We start from the raw sequence: 15,064 nt of genomic DNA, 5'->3' as shown, positions 1-15,064 counted from the left end.
TTTTTGCCCCCCTACAGAATATGTAAAAGTACCTTGTAAACAATGACTGTGTGCCGTGTCCTTCTGAAGGAGAAACCACAGCTACTCAGGATTACAGACTCTCATTGCTGGAAGGGGTTGAATCCAACCCACTCATCTCAAAGAAGACAGTGGACTTGCTCTGTGCTCTGGCTCCTGGCCAACAGGTAGCTCAGGGTCAAACCTGTGGACTCTCCCCTGGTGGGGTCGTTCATCTGAAGAAGGAGCACTCTTCCCCTCCTCTAGAAGGGAACTGATAAAGTGTCAAGGAGCCCCCGGGGATGCCCCAAGCAGATGTGAAAGAGTCCACGGAAGCCTAGTTAGCTCATCGAGCGAAATTCCATCATCCAGGTCCCAGGGTTCAGTGACTCATGCCTCATGCATCCCAGAGTGGGATGCACTTGGTCTAGACTGATGCAGAATTTTCTTCCACTCGTGGCTTGGGGAATTCCAGTGTGCTGTGGAGAAGGCAAAAGCCAGTGAGGGCCATCTCTAATGGGCTGTGACCTGTCCCCAGTCTCCAGGAGTCAATGAGGGTGGATGCTACAGACCCTGGCCACAAGCTTTCAAGATAGAAGGGAGAAGAGATGGGTGTCTTCATGACATTCACTAGCCTAGTCATTTATCCCTGGGGCCGCACCACACAGAGAAGGCATTAACTGACACTTCACTCTTGGCTGCTTTTGAATTTATGGGCCTCGAGCTGGGGGGAAGTGGCAGAGATAAGGAGTGGGTTTCATTCTCACTTTGATGTGGAAGAGGGAGGGTGAAAAGTGCTTTCAAGGCCAAAGTCATTATGGGCCAGAGAAGAGGCAGAGAGAGAACCAGAGCACACATGTTAGCAGGCATCCCTTCTGTGTGTGTGTGTGTGTGTGTGTGTGTGTGTAACACGCATGACGCCAATGGACACAATGGTGGACACTGCCAATAGCCAGCTAGTGGGCACCTGCTGCATGGCTGGGTACGTTGTTATAGGTGCAGAGAAACAACTTGTTAATCACTTTGTCCTGCTTCCTCCCATGTAGGAATCTGGCTGCAATACTCCTGGCAGGAGGTCACCCGGTCGCGCCCCGCTTGAACTACTCCAATGACAAGGAGCTCACCACTGATAGGGGAGCCCCGTCCACTGTGCATGGAGTTTTCACACTGTGCTGAAAGGTGGAGCCCCATCACTCAGCCTTCCAGAGTTTTCGCCCTGAGCTAAAATCTACGTCCCATTCCCCTCCCCTCCATCTCAGTTCTGGGAGTTAGAACAAGTCATAAACACTCTTCTCCGTGGCAGCACTTCAAGATTTGAAAAGAACCAACATGTCTCCCGCTGTATCTCTTTTCTTGACACAACAGCTTCATTTCCTCCCATGATGGGGTTTCCAGACCTGTCTCCACCTGGCTCGTCCCCACTCTGGGTGACCTAGTTAAGAGATGGCCCCAGAACTTCACTCAGTTCTTGGTCCAAAAAGCAAAGAGTTTAGGGAAATAATTGTTCCCTCAGTGCATCCGTTTACATTCAGCTCTCTAGCAACCATATATACTTTTGGCTTATGCTGAGCCTTTAATCAACCAATCCCCTTCAGATCTTTTAAATATAATTAATGCTTTCAGTCACTTTCCCTGGCTTTCGCTCTGTGGCTGTTTCCCCCCAACCCCCCGAACCTTGATACAGGACCTTATATTCATCCTTAATATGTTCCAGTTTGGGTCTATTAGTTCAATCTCCTGAGGCTTTTTCTGAACCTCATCCCATAATGTAATATTCCAGCAATCCCTCTGAGTTTTGTGTCTCCTACAAATTTGATGGGTGCACATTTTGATCTCCAGGCAAATTTCTGACCCGTGCAGGAGAGGCAGGAGCGGAGCCCTGGGCTACACCATTAGAGACAATCCACGGTGTTCACGCTAAAGCATCAGCAGTTTTCCCCGGGTATCACTAGTCATGATTCTGCCCAACTGCACATCCACCAAACCTACGTCTCTTACTCTTGTCCACATGCATTTAATTTCTGCAGCCAAGAGGAGGGGTTCTATGACCTCAGCTCCGGACACAGCTATTACATGATGTATTTCGGAGAAACTTCTCACATCCCACAAATATCCCCAGTCGGTGGTCTGGGTGGCTCCCTACCCATTCGGCCAGCCCTGCCAGTGAGCATGCGTGTTAGCCACGAAGTCCTGGACGGAAGAATCTTGTGGCAACTCTCAAAGGTTCTTGTCAGACACCCTGAGATCTAGACCCATTCGTGACCTACTTTTAGTGGATACCAAAGAAAAGAGATCATGGGGGACAGCGCATCAACTGAAAATGTCCTCGGTGTCCTGTGGCTAAACAGGGACGCTCCCAGGCTGGCCCATGGTACCCAGTCCGATGTGTGTGACAGCAAGAGGGAGGCCTTCTGGGCAAATGCGAAGCTTAGAGGGCATGGAAGTCACCCAGCCCTCCAGACACCCCCAGCCAATCCTCTCTGGGTTACTGTAAATTTGTTTAGGATCCTGGCTCCTTGCCTTGGAATGATCTTCAGCTTTCCCCCAAGGCATGCAGTCTTGTCTTCTCGGGTGTAAGGACAGGAGAACAAGGATCTTGTTTGCTTTCCCCGGTGGGGTCCCAGACCATGATGAGTGTTCAGCAGGTGCCCAAAAATGTCCAGAACAAAGGTCAGTCCTAAGCTTTCCTCTCCCAGACTCTCAGCCCTTCCAGAATAAGAAAGAACTCTCCAACATATTTCTTCCAGTCACTTCGCTGCCTGTCCCACCCAATCAAGGTTCTGTGATGCATCTTATTTCCCCTTTAAGTGCTTAAGCAGAAGAACTGGCCCACAGAGGTATTCGATAAACACTTCCCTGTTGAAATGCCCTTCACAGAGTCCTTTTCCAGAATCATTTTTTTTTTCTAGTAGCAGATGTGTCTTCTCATTCTCCTAACCCCACCACTGACATGTTGGCCCACCTCTGTTTGATTCCAGCTATCGGTGACTTTCTTATGCCCAGAAGCCTGGACCTTTGCTTGATAATCCAAGTAGGTTATGCTGAGGTTGTAGGCTGAACAGAAGCCCATGAAAGATGTCACCAATAAGCTCACTGTCCTGTTAAGTGGGGCGATGCCATGAAGGAATGATCTGCTTCTATGGGCTTCTCATCCCTGTTTAGTTTGATATTTTATCCTGGGCTATTCTTACCTAAGGGGATAATCATCTTTGGTTTTCCTTCCTCAGAAGAAAATTTAGGAGTTCGAGATACTATTCCTATTAGGTACCCAGCATTATTTTTTTGGATACGATGGTGACTGGATGTAGCCCTGCTTTTCGGGAGCTTCTAATCTCATTGGAAAGATTATATATATATATATATATATATATATATATATATATATATATATATATATATATATATCTCGACCAGAAATGATCTTGTACTGCCAGCTGAGAGAAGGCTGGGAATCCTCTTCCACACTATCTCGCAGGCTTGGACAAGGTTCCAGCGTGCTCAGCGAGCTAGGAACATATGAGAAAGAGCTGGACAGTGTGAGTCATAGAAAGAAAATGTAAAGACCACAGTCGGGGGAGAACTTCCTCTGAAGCCCAAATAGGGCAATTTCAAGAGTCAACTTTCTTCAGCATTAGTCCTGAGGTCAGTTGGAGGCTAAGGCACAGTGAAGGCTCCTTGGCCTGGATTCGTGGCAGATCCCACAGCCCCTTCGGGGTGACCTCCAACATGTTCCCTGGGGAAGGAACCTTGGCTGCCTCCTCCCCCTGCCCTAACCCCCACAAATGCTGCACACAGGGTAGTGCATGAAACGTGTGCAAATTGTTGTTTGCCTGGAGAACTTGTTGAAAAAAATAAATTTGAAATTTAGCCATAAATACAGAAGAAGCATCACCAGCCCTTTTGCCATTCCCAAATTCTGACGTGGGTCAGGCCACCTGAGGGTCCTCTGAGAAAGCTTAAAAAAAGAATCTGGTCCCCATAGTGGGATACTCTCATTCAGTAGGTCTGGGGTGAGGCTCCAGTGCCTTTTCAAAGTGATTCTGATCCCCAGGTAGATTTGGGGACAACTGTCCTGTGGCAGCCAGCCTCCAAGATGATCCCCAATGACCACGGCCTTCTGTAGTCACACCCTTGGGTAATCTCCTCCCACACGGTACATGATTGGTCTGTGTGACTAATAGGATACAGCAGAAATGGTGGTACATCACTTCCGAGATGACGTTATGAAAGATGTGGCTTCCATGTTTTGCTTTTTCTCTTTCTCTCCTGAGTCACTCACTCTGGAGACAACTGCCCTGTCTTAAGGACACTCAGGCAGTCTATGGAGAGGCTGTGGGAAGAGGATCAGATGGCTCCAGCTGACAGCCAGAAGGAAACTCAAGCCTGCCCATAACCACAAGTCAACTGGAAAGAGAAGTCCCCAGCCCCAGTTGACAGCATGACTGCAACCTCATGAGATGTTCTGAGCAGAGTCAACAGGCTAAGCCACTCCTGGAATCCAGACCCTCAGAAACTACTCGAGATAATAAATGTTTGTTGTCTGAAGCTGGAAAATATGAGGTGGGGGTAATTTGTTACACTGTAGTTGATAGCTGATACATTTTCTCAGCCCAAAGGGCAAACTCCCGAACAGAGCACAGCCGACCTTTCATGGCTACCTTTCCAATTTCATTTCACACTATTTCTAGATTCACAATTTATAGTCTTGAGTGGTACTGACCTGCTTATCCGCCATTCACACCTCTGTGTCTTTGGCCAATCCATTCTCTGTGCCTGGAATGCCCTTACTCCACTAACAGCATCCCCATCTAGGGAGATCCTCCCCTCAACTGCCCTGGCACCAAAATCAAGCTGGCTTAGGTCCTCCTCCCTAGCGATCACACACACACATTTCTTGGAATCAGTAGGTGAGAAGCGAGTTACTTGGAAGAAGGAAAACGCTCACGTGAAGGAGTCATCAAGAGCACAGGACTTGCCTCTATGTTGTTGATCAGCGAATTGTCAAACTTGAACCCAGGAATCCGTTTGTCACTGCACACCACACCCACATCTTCCGAGTGCTTGCAGTCGGCGACACCCCAGCCGTTGGACGAGCAGGCTGCGAGGGTCGCCTCCTTGCCTGTGCAGTAGACGTTGTCCAGCCAGATGGGCCCTGAAGGACACAGAGGAGAGAGAAGCCAAGCACTGTGTCAGAGCAGGTTCGAGTCTTTGGGGGCAATAACGATGTACGCAGAAAGAATCTTTTTCTCATTATGGCAGCTGTGTGTGGTCATCAATTAGTTTTTAGTTTTAAATTTTTTAAAATTTTATTAAAAAATATTTTAAATGGAGAGACTGGGAATTGAACCCAGGAACTCATGCATGCTAAGCATGAACTGTACCACTGAGCTATACCTATCTCCCGATAGACTGGTTTTTAATATGTTGAGATATTGCAGACAGTTCTAGACCATTTGGATTCCCTCGCTGGAGGGATATGATTTGGGGGCGGTGGCAGATTGAATGTGATTAGGGTAGAAATCAGATTTAAGCCCGATAGTCACGTGCTATAAGGGAAAGAACAGGGACTTTGGATACCAAGCTGTATGATACTCATTCTGGCTCAGCCACTTGGCTGTATGACCCCAGTCAAAGCTCTTTTTTGTCATCGGTAAAGCGGGGATAATAATGACACTTGAATGGCAGGGGTGTGTGCCCATTAGAGATAACACATGACTCGTGCCTAGTTTACTGTTGGTCCATAGTTACTGAAAAATGGTAACGGTGATGATGATGATGATGATGATTTTAGTGATGTTGACCGTGGACCAGCTCAGAGGGCAACTCATCGTGCAAGGCCAACTTCCTGAGCCCCGAACCCTGGTCCCTTCAGTGCTCTTCTCACTTCCTGATGTTTCCTGTCCCCTGATTCAGTGATGGCCGAGCCAGACTAACCCACAGAGACGCCCTCTCACATCTCAGAAGTCAGGTGAAGGCAGGGCTGTCTTGCTGCCAGGCAATCTGCCTGGGAGGCCCTGTGGCACTCTGCTCATCTCCTGTGCCTTTACCTGAGTCGCAGTAAGTAGAGAATTCCGAGTGCAAAGTGCTAGAAGGTTAACGGCAATGAGACACCACCTGACACCCATTAGGATGGCTACTATCAACCCCCCCCCCCAGAAAATAATAAGTGTTGGCAAAGATGTGGAGAAATTAGAACCCATGCGCACTGTTGGCAGGAATGTAAAATGGTGTAGCCCCTATAGGAAACAGCACGGTGTTTCCTCAAAAAACTAAAAATAGAATCACTATATGATCCAACAATTCTCATGGCTGGGTATATACCCAAAAAGAATCAAAAGCAGGGTCTCAAAGAGATATTTGCACACTCACGGGCATTACAGCATCATTCACAATAGCCACTGTGTCCATTGACAAACAGTGGACTATACATCCACTGGAATATTACGTAGCCTTAAAAAGGAAGGGGACTCTGACATGTGCTACAATACTGATGAACCTTGAGTTCATTGTGCTAAGTGAAATGTCAAGTTACAAAAAGGCAAATACCACATGATTGCACATATATGAGGAACTTGGAGTAGTCAGAATCATAGAGACAGGGTGCAGGACGGTGTTTACCAGGAGCTGGGGGAGGGGAAACAGGGAGTGGTTGTTTAATGGGTATAGAGTTTTAGTTTTGAAGATGAAAAGAGTTCTGAAGATGATTACACAGCAGTGTGAATGTTCTTAACGTTACTGAACTGTACACTGAGAAATGGTTAAGATGGCCATTTTCTATGAAGTGTATTTTGCCACAATTAAAAACTTTTTAAATGTTTAAGTGCTAGAGGGTGATTTTTTACAAGTATCACCACAAAATGAAAGGAAAAAAAGTCAAACCTGTCCCTTTTCTCCCGATTTTATGAGGACTCCACAGTAGAGTGGAGTCGGATAACCTGGGCACAAATTCTCTCTGCCTCGGGCTTGGGCGCTACGTGACTGGGTCAGCCACTCACCGTGCCCATTTCTCCAGTGAAAACAATGATATCCGCAAACAGGCTGCCATGGAGATTCAATGAGATAACGTGTGTGCTCAGTACGTGTTCATCCTCCCTTTCCCCTTCCTCCTTCCAATAAGTCAGAAAAGCAATGAATTCTGTTGTTTCCATGACGCAAGGAAAAAGCAGACAGAAATGCTCCCATTGTAGAGATGAGAAAACTGAGGAGAATCGGAGGCTCTTCAAGGTCAGGCGGGCCCTGAGGCCCCATTGAAACATGCCTGCTGTGACAGATGGCTGCTCAGGGCTCAAAGGAGAGCACCTCAGACGCATTGAGGGGAACAGAGGGCTTATTGAAAACATCTGGGCTGAGGTTTTCCAATGGGTTTCTCAATTTGGCCTCGTTTCCAAGCTGTCAGGCTCCCTAATCGATGGCTGTTTCAACAACAAACCAATGTTTGTCTTGCTATGTACTAGCAATGGAAAAGACCCTCCACGTTTGGAGGGGGCCTCTCCTTGGGAACCCTCTGTAGTGAAGCTGCTGAATGGACAGGCATGGGGAAAAGAAGCAGAGCCCTCATTCCACCCACAGCGAGAGAAACCAGCCCGGCTGAGGGATGGGGAAGAGGACGGAGCGCAGCGAAAATCTGCCAAACAGATGCCCCGGGGCTTGCTTTGCTTTCTGATAAGGAGCAGATGAAGGGAGCACCCTGGAGAGCTAATGGGAACGGTTACCCCAAAGAGCCGCTTTCTTAAGAAGCCTCCATTCACCCCCAGTAATTCTACCCTCTGCGTGTTCCCACCCAGTGCCTTTCTTAGATGTGGAAACGCACATTTGTGCTTAGCCCAGGACAGCGTCACCATGCATGGTAAACTAGTTTCGCCTGATTTCCTGACTTTTTTTTTTATTCTTCTTTTTCCTGAATGCTTAATGCCTATCAACTAGACTGTTCTGATTCCAAAGCAACCAGCTTCTGGTTCTGCAGCTGGCATGCAGCATGGTTCTGGGCACAGCTCAGCACCTGCCTTCGCAGAGCTGCTGGGACAGGGGCACCTGGGACACAGATGGGGCATCAACTTTGGACACAAAATGCCAGTCAGAAGCAAAATGTTATTTTACTCTTTCCTCTCAATTACTCTAAGAAATTCTTCTCTTGATGAAAGGAGGAGAGATGTGTAAACAAGTTAACAGACCATTTGGAGGATAAAGATCATAAATATAATTCTATGTGAATGCTGGCATTCCCCCAGGCTGTCAGGGCAATGGCCATCATTCAGGGTAGAATCTTCAGGGCCCCTCTGTGGTCATCTGCTTGGCTTTGTCACTCTGATCTGAAGAATGCAGGGTGGGGAGGGCCATGAGAGGGGGTCACATCTAACCTCAGATGTGAAGACTGGTAAAGGAGAGCAACCGTCTGAGGTTCGGGGGGCGTGGAGACCATCCAGAGGATGAGAAATGGGGCAGCCGTCCCCCTCAGAACTCTGTAAAAGGGCCCAGGATTTCCCTGAGTTCAGAGATGCTTTGAGAGAAGAGACCTATTGACAACAAACCAATGTTTATCTCGCTAAGTACCAGCAACGGAAAAGACCCTCCACGTTCGGAGGGGCCTCTCCTTGGGAACACTCTGTAGCGAAGCTGCTGAATGGACAGGGATGATGAAAAGAAGCAGAGCCCTCATTCCACCCACAGTGAGAGAAACCAGACCGGCTGAGGGATGGAGGAGAGGACAGCGAGCAGCGAAAAGACGAAGAACAGATACCGACAGGTGGGGCTGGAAAACCCACCACAGGTCAGTGGGTGCCCTCCCTAGACGGTTCCATTACTAGAGCCTGAACTTCAGAGGGGGAGGTGATGGAGACACTCCTGGAGGGGTGGCATCTCATGGGCCCACCTGCAGTGGTTCATCCACGGAGCCGACTCACAGGTTAGACCCCATCGGAGCACACCCCAGGGCACTGGTCACGAGGCCAAGTGCTATTTGCCTTATTTTTAATATTCTTCCAAGTCAAACTGCATCAGTCGGGGTTTTAACATTTGCTGAGTGTCCACCATGTGCCCAATGTTAAAAATCCTGAACTGATGCTGATGAGATTCAAATACGTTTATATTTAAAAGGTCTGTCAGGATAAACTGAGTACCTCTTTATGCAGACAGCATAATTCTTAAAGTCCTGGAGACACGACAGTTAAAAAGCTTTAGCATTTTTCTCCCTTCCTTTCTTTGACACTTACCCTTGCTTGAGTCTTGAGGGTCTCAATATCCACAGAGATGACCGGTCCAGTACTCTTGGTTACCACACCTCCTCTCTGCAAGGACTCTCCTCTGCCCTAAATCAGCTAGCATCTCATGGTCATAGCTTAGACCTTGAATTAGAAATAATCGCACCCCCGCCCCAATCTCTATGCCTCTTCTGCTGTGCCTCTGCACTCCCGACCCCATCTTTCCAGCATACTCCCTCCAGTATTGCAATCTCAACCCACAATCCATCGATCCTAGCAGCTTTCCCCAGTCCTTCAACTGCTCCACGGACCTTTCTCCTTTATCCAGCTTGGATTCCATGAACCATGATTTTAATTGCTCCCTTGAATATTCCGTCTACTCTGGAGAACTCTTCTCCCTTCATCATTCTTGGATGAAGTCTGAGCCAGGCTAACTCACCTCTCCAGCTATCCCATGCCTGCTCCTGCGCAGATGAACATGGGATGGGGAAAAACCATACCCATCTTATCTGATGACAGGTAAACTTTAAGTTTGGGTAGAAATAAAATAAAGTTGTCACTGGAAAAAAAACCCAAAGTCATTGGAAAGTACTTGTTATAAGATAATTAGGCTTAGAGAGCCTGGAATAGAAAACATAAATCTGAGGTTACCCCCTGGATCACCCAGCTAGCAGAATAAATAGAGATGTATGGAGAAGTGTCCAGAGTTTTGGTAAAGAAGACAGGAAATGGGTTTTAGAAGCCCAGCATGTGCTAAAGAACCCAGAGTCAGTTTCAGAGAACACCTTAACAGCAGTCTCTTGATCAAGTTATTCCAAAGGGACATATTCAATGGCACAGAGGTGAAATGTAGGAGATGGGATTTCCTTTCTCCTGTAATTTCTAGAAGAACACAAAGCAAGGTTTGGAAGAGACCATAACGATGATCCATTGCAGTGACTCTGAACCTGGCTATGTGTACAATCACCTGAGAGGCTTCTAAAAGTTACAGAGTCCTAGACTCCAGCACAGACCAGAACACCACAGGTTAGCACCCCGTGATTCTCATGCAGTCAGTGTGGCATTAACCCATTTGTCCAGGATGCGACTTTGGGCATCTCTGCTTTAGTCCAGTGGCCAGGCCCACACTGATACCTGTAAGGTTTTAAATAATGTCCTTGACCCTTATCCACTTTCCCACTTTGGACCACAGACCATGAGAGTTTCAAGAGTTCTTAGAGAGCCTAAGTTCCAGATTGGGAAACTGAGACCAAGGAGGTACGCGTCTCCCCATAAAGCACAGGTCAGCATAGGACTGAGCCCAAGGTTCTGGGCTTCAACACCTGCCCTCCCTCAAAATGACCACTCCCAACCTCCAAGTTGTTTTCAGTGTATTCACTGAGCTTAATAAGGGAGGAAAGAAAAGGCCAATCAAAGTGAAAAACCCAAAGCAGTTCTGTTCCTGTCCTGGCCAAGCCCAGAAGGATATGTTAGTGTTAAAAGTGTGGGCTCTACCTGGCCAGGAGGGTGGAGAGTCAGGGAACGCTAGCCTGTGGGCAGCCTCTGTGACAAAGAGCAAAAGGGACCCCTTTGAAGGGGTGGTTGGAGGAAAGGCACTGTCTCCCCTGGCTGATGCAGCCCCAGGCAGGCACCTGGCTTGGAGAGATGAGCGCAGACTGACTTCAGACACTACCTAGGGTTCCCCATCCATCCGATTTGCCTAAGACGAGATTCCCAGGCTGCCAGACTTTGCACACTAAAACCAGGGAAGTCCCGGGCAAAGCAGGACTGTTGGTCCCTATACCCCTCCCCAGCACCCCTCTGCTCCCACCTTCCAAGCACAGACACAGAGGATGCCCAGATAGAGTGTTAACAGGAGTTTGCACTTGACAGTAACTGCAGCTTCGATTACCAGGCTAACTGCGGTGTAAGCCTGGTCCCGGGTGACACTGGTGCTCAGTTCTACAGCACAGAGCGATTTACCTTCCCCTTTGCCGTAGGAGGAGCTGGCGGTCCAGGACTTGGCCTCCACGTAGCCCAGCTCCCGGCAGACAACGTGGGCGGCGTGGATGGAGAAGTCGTCGTCGCACACGGTGCCCCACTGGCCGTTGTAGTACACCTCCACCCGCCCCTCGCTGTGCTTCCTCTTCTGGCCGGCCAGGCGCAGCTGGATCTTGACCACGTCGGAGGCGGGCTGAGGCCGGTGGTACTCGGGGGCGGGCTGCTGGAAGTACTCGGGGTAGTGGGGCCAGCTCTCGTACTGCGCCAGGCTCAGGGAGGGCAGGAGGGACAGCACAGCCAGACAGCTGCAAAGGCAGAAGCCTCCACGCCTCTCCATCCCTGTCCTCTGGCTGGAGGACATGACGGAGTGGGGCGCTTGGCGCTTAGGAGGGAAGGCAGGAGTTTCCTGGAAGAGAGGAGAGGTTTGGGTCACAGACATCCACAGATCACCCCGTGATCTCGTACTCCTTTGCTTAAGTATTGAAAGCTCTTCCCATTCCAGACGCCAACCTCCTCTCTTCTCCCACCTCACACTTCAGCCAGACAGGTCTGGGAAGTCCTGCCTCTTTGCCCACCGCCTTCCCAGATCTCTGAAATGCTTTTTTCCGGTGGGGCTCCTGGCAGGAACCGGAGCACACTCAGACTGAATTTGAGGAGAGGCTTTTTTCCTTTTTAATTGAAGTAGAGTTGATTTACAATGTTGTGTTAGTTTTAGATGATTCATAGCTAAATGATTCAGTTATCCATACATATACATACATGTATATTCTTTTTCAGATTCTTTTCCATTACAGGTTATTACAAGATATTGAATATAGTTCCCTGTGCTCTACAGCAGGTCCTTATTGTTTATTTATTTGATATATAGTAGTCTGTATCCATTCAAGCCAAATGCCTAATTTATCCTCCCCCATTCCCCCTCCCCCTGGTAACCATAAGTTTGTTTTCTACGTCTGTGAATCTGTTTCTGGTTTGTACATAAGTTTATTTATATCTTTTTTTAGATTCCACATATAAGTGATATCATATGGTGTTTTCCTTTCTCTTTCTGGCTTACTTCACTTAGAATGAAGATCTCCAGGTCCATCCATGTTGCTGCAAATGGCATTATTTCATTCTTTTTTATGCCTGAGTAGCATCCTATTGTATATATACTCACAACTTCTGTATCCATTCATCTGTCGATGGAGCCTTCCCTCCTCTGGATGTTAGCTGACCTGGATGGAAATGGCTTCTTCCAGGTGCTGAGAAATAACCCTAGGAGGCTTCAAGCCTCTGTTTCTACTTGCTCATGGGGCTGCTATTCTCTCTGTCACATATCTGAATCCTCCTACGGCTCTGCTTTCAGGCCCCAGGCCTTCAGACACCCCCATATGCTGCCCACCCACACCCCATTATGTCTTATACTCTGGAACTCAAGACGGATGAGGCCGCAGAATGAGGAGGTCAGCGGCAACCCCCTGAAACAGCTCTGACACCGGGCCTGTCCTTAGCTGAACTGCAGTTTAGCCTCAGAGAACAGCCCTGAGGTGCCTCTCACCCTTGGGGAAGCCAAGGATGTGCAGGCAACAATTCCATCCCTTTTCATAGTTCCCGTCCCTGAGGGCTGCCCGGGTTGAGTCCAAAGCACAGAGAGGGGAGGCATAAAGCTCTTTGAGGCAAACAGGAGAAGGGCTGAGTAGCCTGTCATCAGTCCAGAGAGGACTAGACAGTGGGGAGGGGTGCGGGAAGAAGGGGAGGAGCACAGACTCTGCAACCAGACAGTCTGAGTTTGAATCTTCCTTCTGATACTGGCCAGCTGTGTGACCTTGGGCAAAACACTTAACTTCTCTGTGCTTCCCCATGTTTCTTATCTTTAAAATGGGAATAATAACTGTAACTAGCTCACAGAATTGCTGTGAAGATTGAAAGAGTGGTACATAATAAATCCTATAGGAGCATTTGCTAAATAAAAATTTTAAATTCTCAAGATTGTGGTCACCATACCCACCTACATCTAAGAATTCCAGAATGAGGTCATATAGCAGGAAATAAACATATATGCTCATGAGCATTGGTTCTTCCATAATTCAGAGAGAGGAGAAGCTACCTTAAAGGACTGCAGGTGTGTTTCATGGAAGAGGGCATAGTTTTGGGATGTGGGAGCCCAAAAGGTCACCAGGACCAGCCGAATACACTTTAACCAGGTACAGAGCGTTAGTCCAATCGTATCCCTCAGTTCATGGCACACCGCCATCAAGGAAGGATCAGCTAACTTCCCAAGAGCAGCCCAGGAAGGATGCGGTAACGTGGAGAGAGGCAGTTCCACATCTGTTGGGACGACCAGGCAGTGCGCAGTCCCGTCGTGGGTGCTGGGGCAGAGATGCCATTGCCTGGGGGACAGTCAGGACCAAGGACTTGGGGAGGCTCTCTGGTTCACTGGAGATCCAGCCAACCTCACCCTGTGACTCACAGACAACGTCAGAAAGTTGTGGGGTTCCTGCAATGGCCCCCTTCAGACCACAGCCAGACAAGCTAGCACGTGCCTCTGCAGGGACCCCTCATCGCCTCCTCCATCCCCGCTGCACTTCATTCCCATCACAGCACATCTGCGGCCACGAGCTCATCTATGCCTCACCAGAAACTTCAGTGGGTGGAGGAGCCAAGGATGAGGGTTCTTATTCTATGAGGGAGATAATCAGGAACCAGAGAGGTCTTTTCTATTAGACGTCACTGGAGTTGCACAGTTAGTGAAGGCAAAGCCAGAACTCCTGAAGTTACCAAAACATAAACGATCCACTATCATGTATAAAAAGTGTCCAAATTCAGAGGGGAGGGTATAGCTCAGTGGTAGAGTGCCTGTTTAGCATGCATAAGGTCATGGGTTCAATGGCCGGTACCTCCACTAAAAAATAAATAAATAAACCCAATTACCCCCACCCCTTCCCCCCCAAAACAAACAATTTTTTAAAAAAGATATTTTAAAAAGTCCAGATTCTACATGGGACACAGACGCCTTTACAATGTGGCATATGCCCACATCCCTGACTTCAGTTCCAATCTCACTCCTCTCCTTGCCCTCACTCCAGCTCATCACCTGCCACCCTTCCGATCATATCAGCCTAGACCTGGTTAAGTTTTCCCATCTGGATCCACATGCTCTGTCCCCTACCTCTCCCCCTCCCTCCAAATAGCATATGTCACAATCCTTCCTGTCCTTCAAGGAAAGCATCCCAGGTGCTCCTAATCAGAATAAATGTCTTCCCTGATTCTCTTTAAAATTGCTTTCTGCTTGTAAAATTGCTTTACACCGTTGCCATGTCAGGCTCTGCTAGACCCAAAGCCCCAGGGGCAGAAGCCATCTCCTGTCATTTTCAGACAGTACCACGTGTTTCTGGCTACAGCAGGCTAACTTGTAACTGATAAACGTTCCTGCCAAGAACAACAGGAAAAGGTAGATAAATACTAACAGTATGCATCTGAGGTCACTGGACAGCCATCGAGGCAGCAAGGACCGAAGAAGTCAAGAAAATCCAGAGAGATGGGGAGAGCAGCGAGGAGAGTCCGACACTCATGTCTGCTTTTCCGCTTAAGGCACCTGCCAATTCCAAGGCTGGGTAGCTAAGCAGAGCTTCAGGCAGCCTCCCAGGGATGAGGACACAGAAACTGGAATTCACAGCCTGCCAAGGAAGAAGCGCCCTGCTAAAGAGCCCAGGCTTTCAGACGGGAGGTCCCTAAGCTCTAGAAGCCAGGGCAGAGTTGTGGTCTACATATTGGGGAGAGCTAACATCTACACAATTGGAGTTCTAAAACAGGAGAGAAAGAGGTTATCGGAGAAACAGTTAAGAGATAATGGCCAAGAATTACACAAAACTGATGAAAGATACCAAGCCAGAGCAGGAGAGTTGACA

At 48.3% G+C, this 15,064-nt stretch overlaps 1 protein-coding gene across 1 annotated transcript in view; it reads right to left on the bottom strand.

Moving 5' to 3' along the window:
* Positions 1-15,064, bottom strand: part of LOXL2 (lysyl oxidase like 2) — an 89,666-nt gene that overhangs the window by 48,489 nt on the left and 26,113 nt on the right. The window contains exons 2-3 of the mRNA XM_032470934.1: positions 11,157-11,580; positions 4,974-5,149 (exon numbers count right to left, since the gene is read on the bottom strand). Of these exons, the coding sequence (XP_032326825.1) occupies positions 4,974-5,149; positions 11,157-11,535 (555 nt within the window). The 5' untranslated portion in view covers positions 11,536-11,580. The remainder of the gene's footprint in view (positions 1-4,973; positions 5,150-11,156; positions 11,581-15,064) is intronic.

The sequence above is a fragment of the Camelus ferus genome, chromosome 31, assembly GCF_009834535.1.
Source record: "Camelus ferus isolate YT-003-E chromosome 31, BCGSAC_Cfer_1.0, whole genome shotgun sequence".
NCBI classification, from domain to species: Eukaryota; Metazoa; Chordata; class Mammalia; order Artiodactyla; family Camelidae; genus Camelus; species Camelus ferus.
This window is presented reverse-complemented; position numbering and strand designations above follow the sequence as displayed.